This window comes from Octodon degus, unplaced genomic scaffold (genome assembly GCF_000260255.1).
Source record: "Octodon degus isolate 3935 unplaced genomic scaffold, OctDeg1.0 scaffold00011, whole genome shotgun sequence".
In the NCBI taxonomy this organism is placed as follows: Eukaryota; Metazoa; Chordata; class Mammalia; order Rodentia; family Octodontidae; genus Octodon; species Octodon degus.
Genome location: NW_004524587.1, coordinates 27,390,303 through 27,399,400, shown reverse-complemented (window position 1 = coordinate 27,399,400; position 9,098 = coordinate 27,390,303). Strand labels below are relative to the sequence as shown.

The 9,098-nt window shown below is 36.2% G+C and overlaps 1 protein-coding gene across 1 annotated transcript in view; it reads right to left on the bottom strand.

Moving 5' to 3' along the window:
• Amfr (autocrine motility factor receptor) overlaps positions 1-9,098 on the bottom strand; it is a 35,479-nt gene that overhangs the window by 7,686 nt on the left and 18,695 nt on the right. Inside the window, exons 8-9 of the mRNA XM_023709352.1 lie at positions 7,188-7,378; positions 4,691-4,794 (exon numbers count right to left, since the gene is read on the bottom strand). Of these exons, the coding sequence (XP_023565120.1) occupies positions 4,691-4,794; positions 7,188-7,378 (295 nt within the window). The remainder of the gene's footprint in view (positions 1-4,690; positions 4,795-7,187; positions 7,379-9,098) is intronic.

Genomic DNA, 9,098 nt, shown 5'->3' with positions numbered 1-9,098 from the left:
AAAAAATATATCTTATTTATCCATTCATCAGTTGATGAGCACTTGGGCTATTTCCAAGATTTAGCTATTATAAACTGTGCTTCTATAAATGTAGGTATGCATACTTCACTGAAGTACAATACTTTAATTTTTTCAGGAAAATACCAAGAAGGGAAATAGCTGGGTCAAATGGAACCTTCATCAAAACTTTTCTCCCCAACACTGTGGATTGTCTCTTCACTCTGTTGGTGGTATCTCTTACTGTGAAAAGGTTTTTTAATAAGATGAGGTCCCAGTTGCTGATTCTTTGTGATAGTTCTTGTACAATTGGGGTTTTGTTCATAAAGTCTTTGCCTACATCAATGTCTTCAAGAGTTCTGTTTCTCTCTTCCAGTATATTTAGTATTTCTGTTTTAATACTTAGATCTTTGATCTATTTTGATTTTAGTTTAGTACATGATAAAAGATATGGGTCTTGCACAAAGCCAGTTTTCCAGCTCGATTTATTAAAGAGGCTATGTTTCTTCCAGTGAAGATGTTTCGCTCCTTTGTCAAAGTAAGGTGTTGAGTATGTTGTTTCTGTATCTTCTAATCTTTTCCACTGATCTTGTTTCTGTTTTTTTTTTTTTTTTGGGGGGGGGTGTTGTTTTGTTTTTTGCCAGTACCATGCTGTTTTTCTCATAGCAGTTTTGCAGGATAATGTGAAGTCAGGGATTATGATGCTCCCTGCCTTGCCTTGTTGCCCAGAACTGCCTTGGCTATTCTAGTTCTCTTCTGGTTCAAATGAATTTCAGGACTACTTTCTCATGCTTTCAGAATTTTAAGCAGGACTGCATTAAATCTGTAACAATTTTGAAAGTATGGTCATTTTCATACATTGGTTCTTCCTACTGAAGAACAAGGGATGTCTTTCCATTTTCTGATAGCCTCTTCAATCTCCTAAAGATTGAAAGCTCAGCACAGCTTGGGCATTAAAAAAAAAAAAAAAAAAAAATGCTTCTCTTAAAGATATAATTCTTTAAAAAGAGCAAACTTCTCATGCATACAGCATGGATGAAATTCAAATATACCATGTTCAGTGCAAGAAGCCTGACTCAGAAGGCCAACAACTGTATGAGTCTATTAATATGACATCCTAATATAGGCAAAATTATTGCCAAAGCAACCTGTTGAATGGTTTCCAGGGCCTGGATATGGGAAAGGAATGACTAGATCTGGGGAGGAGATCGTTTTGTATCTTGCTCACAACTATGTGAGCTCTACTGAATACTAAATGATAAATTTTTAATGTGCAAATAATGCCACAATTTAGAAAAAATACAATCATGATGAATTCAAATCCCTAATACTGTCCCGGAGCTATAGTTCTCAAATTGTACTCTAGAAAGGCCTCAGAATGCACTCAGGACACAGAATGGGCTTGTGTGTAGAGGAAGAAGCCAGAGACCTGCGCATACCATTCCCCTATGTGTAGCTCCACATGTTCTTTTTTTGTCTTCACATACATGTATCTATTTTTAAAATGCTTAAATCCTAATAGTTAAAAGAAAAAGAAAGGGAAAAAAAACACTTCAGAAACACATAGTCTACTATCAGACACTATAACCAGAGAAACACTGTGTTATAAAGAGAAGGTGTCAACATCAGGGCACTGAAAGAAAAGACCAAGCTAATAACTGCACAAAGTTTTGGTTACAGTCACTTGGCACTGGAGATGCCAAGACAAGCAGTGCCCAGAAGGCCCAGGGCCTCCACATCACTGTATTTGTGTATATACAGATATATATATATATAGATAGATAGATAGATACACATACACATATATATATGTCTATCATTGTTACTAAAGAAGAGTCCATAAAAACCTCTATGATCAGACAAAATTCCTCTTTGGTCTCAAATAGGTTCCTTCGGACTTTACTACACCAAAGTTTAAAATAAATAAATAGGTTTTCTACCAGAAAATCCAGTAAAGTATTAGATCTAATTTAAAAAATGTTGGGCCAGGCACAGTGAAGCACACCTCTAAGTCTAGCTATCCAAGAACCTGAGGCAAGAGGACTGCAATCTCAAGGCCAGCTTGGGCAACTGAGACCTTACCTCAAAGTGGGAGGAAGACATGCACCAGGGATGTAGCAGCAAAGCTGGATTCAATCCTTAGTACCACAAAATGAGATTTTTAAAAAGGAAGGAAGAAAAAGAATAAGGGAGGGTGGAAAAGGGAAGAAAGAAAAAAGAATGAATGAGTATTGGTAGAAATCAGAGGGAAAACAATCTATCATTCTATACTGTAACAAAGAACTGAATTAGTCTTCTTAAATCCACATAAACAAGAAGAGAATGAAGTGTTTACAGTGTAAAGAAATCACTAACCTAGAATTCTAAAAAAGTATCCTTTAAAAGTGAAGAGAAAAAAGGTTCTTCTACACAAACAAATTGTGGAGGACAGGGGTAGCCAACAGATCTGTCTTGCCACAAACATCAAAAGAAGTTCTTTAGAGACTAGAAGAAAATTGCTAAGAATCAGAAATTCAAACATATATACAAAAAGGAAGAGCATCACAGAAGATGTGACAGTACAATAAAATCTTTTATTTTTCTTATGGATTGAATGGATAATTTGTTTGAAATAATTAATGCAAATAATATATTCAATTATGTATGCTTACATCTGAATATACAAGCTCATATATATGTGAAATGAAAGACAGCAATTGGTAACAAGAGAGAGAGGAGTGATTAGGATTATTTTCTTATGAGGTACACATGTTTGAAAATAGACTTGAAATTATAAATGTATATTGCAAACGCCAGAGCAACCACTCAAAAAAATAATAATAAAAGAAATATAAGAAATACACTCAAAAAGAAAAGAAAATCCAAAACTATGTTCAATTAAAACTGCAAAAGAGGAAATGAGTAAATGACAAATATAAAAACAAAGATCAAGGGCAATAACTAGAAAACAGTAACAACAATGATAATTAATCCAAATATGTCCATTATCACTTTGAACATCAATGATCTTAAATAAACCAATTAAAGAGAGGGACTAGCAATGTAGGTCAGTATTAGAGTGCTTACCTACCATGCATGAGGACTTGGGGCCAATCCCCACTACTGAGGGAGAAAAAAGATATTAGCTGCATCTGTTTGCAAGAAGTTCATTTTAATTATACAAAGACACAGATTAAAAGGAAGAAAAATACACCATGGTAACATTAATCAAAAGAAGGCAGGACCAGATACATGAACTTCATTGAGCTGGCTTTGGAAGTGATGAGGAACAGGAAAGTTATCAGAGATACAGAAGGGCATAATATAGCCAAGAAGATATAATATCTGTGTTGCTGTACACCTAACAACAGAGTATGAAACTCTATACACAGACAAAGTTCAAAGAACTGCAAGGAAAAACAGATGAATCCACCCTGAGAGCTGAAGATTATGATGTTTCTCTGTCAGAAATGGACACTGTCAAGTTGAAAATCAGTAAGGATAGAGTTCAACCCAATCTCATTAACTATTAAGTGGATATACTGACAGCTACTTCACCCAACAACAGCAGAATATACATTCTTTTCAAACTCATATGGAATGTTCATCTAGAAAGACTAAATCTACAGCATAAAATAGATCCTAACATATTTAAAAGTCCACCTCTTATGAAGTATGCATGTTTGAAAATAGACTTGAAATTATAAATGTATATTGTAAACTCAAAATGTATACTGTAAAATATCTGCTCTTCGACTACATGAAATTAAACTAGAAATCAATAACAAAAAGAAAACATCCCAAAATACATGGAGGGTAAACACACGTTCTAAATAACACATAGATCAAAGAAGTTACAAGATAAATCATTAAAATATAGGAACTAAATGAAAAAGAAAATACAACTTATCAAAATTTGTGAGACACAGAGAAAGCACACTTAGAGAAAAATTCATAGCACTGAAGCCTATGTTAGAAAAGATCTCAAGATTTAAAATGTTATATACTTGTATGAAAATACGTTATACCCAATATTTTATAACAATATGTACTAATAAAAATACACTTTAAAATGTTTAATAAAAGTAGGGTAAAAAATATTTAAAATCAGTTATCCTAAGTTTCCACCTTCCAAAACTAAAAGTAGAAAAGCAAATTAGGGATAGGGGTACAGCTCAGTGGTAGAACACATGGTAGCACACGTAATCTGGGCTCAATCCCTAACATCAAAAAGAGAGGGGGGAAAAAATGAAATCCAGCATAAGCAGAAGAAATAGCAAAAGTCAATGAAATTGAAACAACAAACAAGCCAACAACAAAAAAGAAAGAATACAAAGGCAACAAAACTACAAGTTAGTCCTTTGAAAAGATCAGTAAAACAGTAAGCTACCAAGCCAGTGACAGCAAACCTTTTAGAACTTCCAGTGATACCAAACAGCTTGCTGTAGCATGCGTGCTAAATGTTTACCACCACTGCTCTAAGCCAAGCTAAGAAAAAATAGAGAACTAAATTACTGTATCAAAGAAAAAGGAAAAGGAAAAAATGTAAACAAAGCACCTAAATCTTGATGTCTTACAAGGCAGAGCCAGATCACCAATGTCATATAGTATATTCTATAGCCTTTCTTTTTTTTTTTTTTTTTTTTTTTTTTCTATAGCATTTCTCACCCTTCTAATTACTAGTTCTCTTTTTGAGGCGGTTAGCAATCCTTACCATTGCATTAAGCTGGGAGTTGCTTGCCTGCGTAATGCCAAGAATGTTGGTGGTGTGCATCACTTCAACTGAAAAACTCGGTAACCAGCTTGCAATCCGGGACCCTAAAACAAGATCAGCACAACTTTTAGAGCCCTAGTAATTCCCTATGCTGGTACTGTAGCTACCCATTCCAAAATAAAATCTGGGGGCTGGCAAGATAGCTCAGCGGACTAAACACCTGCTTAGGCAAGGACCTGGGTTCAACCCCTGGAACTGCATGTGGTGCCAGCCACACCCCAGGTGAGCTGAGTCTGCCACCTAGACCAGGCATGGTGGTGCACACCTGTAATCCCAGTGCTGGGAAGGCTGAAAACAGGAGAACTACAAGTCTGAGCTGTAATGAGACCCTGTATCAAATACATAAAATTTTAAAACTAAAAACTAAATAAATAAAATAAAATCTGGTATACATTGAGGCTTAATTTAGTAATACCTTTTGTGTCAAATATTTCATGTGCATTAGTACACTTAGTCTTCACTAAAACCCACGTAGTACCACCCCCCAGTCAGCTCAGTTTATTCTTCTAAGTGATACAAGCCTTGTCACCTGGCCATTTGGTCTCTGGTCCCCAAGACACTATGTAACTCAGCCAAGATTGCACAGTATAATGATGATGACCAGAATGTGAAGGCACATGATAAAGTTCTAAAATACTCCACTACTAACCTCTCCTGCTTTCCAATAGCCCTTGATCCATTCAACCTCTGAACTATTTTCCAGGCCTGGAATCTAGGGAAGGTTTCTTTGGCTCTACAGCTGCCACACCAAATGAGATCTGCTTCTCTCTTTCACACCATATGCCAATTCCTATTCGTTTGAAGACATCATTTTCACATTTACTTCCATGAAATTATTTTCTTTTGAATAATTTGATTTAAAGATTTAACTTTGTTTTGTGACTCAAAATTCTTTTCAAAGAGTTCCATAAAACAGGCCTGTGGAGTGACAGCACCATGAAGGCTGCTATTTCTGGTATTTCCCTATGGAAAGTGGAGCCTGTGACACAAAGTCACCAACTACTGGCCCTAAAACAACTCAATATAAAGCTACACATTTAAGAATGCTATTTGCTCCTCTTCTCTCTCCTCTTTTTCCTGTTTTTTAGTGGTGCACATATGTGGAATTAGGGACTGAGTCTCAGGCCTCTTGCCTGCTAAGCAACTGATATATCACTAAACTTTACCCCCAGTCAACCCTTATTTTGAGACAGGATCTCATTAAATTGTCCAGGTTAGCACTGAACTTGTGGTCCTCCTGCCTTAGCCTCCTAAGTAGATTGGATTACAGGCATGTAGCAGCATCACCACACCCAGCTTGATATCAATTCTTTACAAAGAAATAAATAAAATTAAATAGCCATTTCAAATGTTTTGCCAAATAAAATGTACTCATTTAAAAATGGACACTGATAGGCCTAGTGGTACATGTCTATGATACCAGCGCTCAGAAGCTGAAGCAGAAAGATAATTCTGAGTTCAAGGCCAGCAAGACTATATTAAAAATAAACAAAACTCCAATAAATAGATAAAAATAAACAATGGATATTTTGTGTACGTATAGAGTCAAAGGTGATTTTGACAATATTTTTAATAAAAACAATTCATTAAAAATGGCATATTTGACCATGATCTATCTCCAAGGTATGCTAGTATATTTCAAAGAGGACTATACCTAGTTAAGGCCTTAATTAACAGCAAACTGTCCCTTGAAACCTTTCCAGCACCCACGTCCAGACAGGTAGCCCTCATTTACTCTTCTCAGGGACTTGATTCTTCTCCTCAGGGGACTTTTCTTTGAGAGAATTCACCAACATGACACCACTTATACCATGCTCCATGCTTAGAAACTCAAATCAGAAATCTGAATAGTTCCTTTGCTAATACAAACTTCAAGGATATCAGCTTTCTAGTAACAGAAATATGAACTCACAAAATGCAGCAGTCCTGGAATTGCTGGACATCAACAAAAGTTCAATATATATAAATTAAAGAGGGTAATCTAAAGCACTGGGGCCTTAGAATTTTAAGTGATTTTTTTTTTTAAATAAAACTTTTAACACTCACTACTGGGAGGTAGAATATTCATATTTTATGGACAAGACAACAGAGTTCCAGGCATGATTTTGCTTCTGGTATTTAACGATGGCTCATTACATGTTTAAGTATAACCCAAGTCCAATAAATTCTTAGCAAAGGTTAATTATTAAACCACATGTGCTTCTTCAAGGCAAGGCTGATTCAATTTTACTATCTCTACATCCTCCTATCCCATGACACAGAATCTAGCAAAATACTCAGCACAGATTTACCCCTCAATTCAATCTACCCATGCACCCGGAACACTTGCGCTGAAATTGAAATATTAAACTGCTCTGTACAGGCAAAGTATGCAAACAGTATCCTCTTAGGGGAGAAAATCCCATGGATATAGTTTTAAATGTTGAATCCAACTAACCATCAAAGTGGAAGAAGTGATTGTGTTGATTTAAGCGAGGTCTGCCTTCAGCAGCTGCTACAGGAACCAAGTTCTCATCTAAATTCTCTCCTTGATGGTCTTCCCTGGCTCGATTATTGTCAGCAATATTAAGAGACATTCTGCATGTTGGACAGGAGGTGTCTTGTTCTAGCCAGGAACGAAGACAGGAACTACAAAACATCCAAAGTAAGACATATGAACATCCACAATTGTTCCTTAGCATATTTTTAAGGATTCACCAGAAGTACAGAATGTGTAACATGTGTTCCAATTTTACTTTCTATTTACACGTAGCAAGATTTAAATGTCAGGAAACATTTGTCCTATTGCTAGTGCATCTTGATATGAACATTAATTCTTGACCATGCACAGTCAACTACCAAACCTCTACTGACAACTCCCTTTGCTAAGACTTCACAGCATGGGTCACCATCTTCCTTTCCAATACTACCTGGTTATTTCAAAACCCATATGGATACCTTGGCCTCTTCTGTCCTTCAGTCCTCTATTCCAGTGATCTTTTCTTTCACTCTGCTTTAGCAGTATCGCTGTAACCTTGGCCTTATCTTCAGAATCTTGTCTTTGGAGATCTCACTCCCTCACCAAACAAAGCTCCTCTCCTTCCAACTCATTTCTGTGGGACCTAACTTGCTAAGACCACACATACACTTTTTCATCAGTATGACAGCCTCTCGTTCCTTACTCCTTTCCTCAACCAGCTCACCTATAACTACTCCCTGACATTCACCACCTCTACTTTCGCCACATTCTTTTCTTTGTATTGTGTTTTCCCAACATGGCTGAAAGCTTCTTTTGCCCTCTCAGGAGATGATGATGCCCTAACATAGTAGATGCTTATTAAATAAATGTGGTGACATTAAAGGAAGGGTACAAAAATATTAAGTAGAAAATTTGAGATCTGGCCCTAACTCAGTCATTAATTAGTAGAATATTACTGACAGTCTTCAATTTCTCGGGACTAGTCCTCTCCAGTGAAAACTGAGAAAGCTAGATGTGATCTCTAGGAGCCCTTCCCATTTTATGAAAATTCATTATATTTTCTAAGCACTCACATAGGCACTGATTAAAAACACTCTCAGATTCTTTTTCTTAAAAAAAAAAAAAAGTAAATATGTACATAAAGTTATAAAGGAGAACCTCACCAAAATGTGATGACCCTCTGAGGAAACACTTTTCCTTTTAACTATAATCTTTCAACAAAAAAAAATTTATCCTCTATGACACCTCAGTATAATTAAATATTCACTGGCCTGTGAAATCTTGCCAAATTCAATAGCTGCAAATTATCTAGCTACTGTCTACTGGAATCTAGCCATATGGTCTTATCACAAATTAAATGCACTTGCCTTACATTAAGTGTGTACAACCTGCCTTACATAAGCCATGTCCATAGGTTGTTTGCCCTCTTTTTATTTTGTTGTTTGTTTTTGAAGTACCAGGAATAGAACTCAGGACCTTGCACTTGCCAGGCAGGCCCTTATGCTGCTGAGCTATCTCCCCAGCTGCCCTCTTTTTAAATGTTGGGGGACACAAATGAACGACCATTTTGTATCTGTATATTCAAAAATAGGATAGATATACACCTGCATTCTCTTAATTCAATGAATAGAGAGATCTGTTTTAATAGTGTTTGTGGACAGGATATCATGTCTGCATTTTGTACAATGAATAACCACTAAGACAACAATATGCATGTATTATTAAAACCATGCTAAGAATCAGTTTTGAAACTGTCACATTGCTATTTGTGTCTTGATTTTTTTTTTTTTTTTTTCGGGGGGGGGGCTGGCTCAGGATGCCTTCAAGCAGGTCTGGCAAGGCTTAAGGATCTGGGGATCAAACCACAGCATCCTGAGCCTGTTTTGTTTA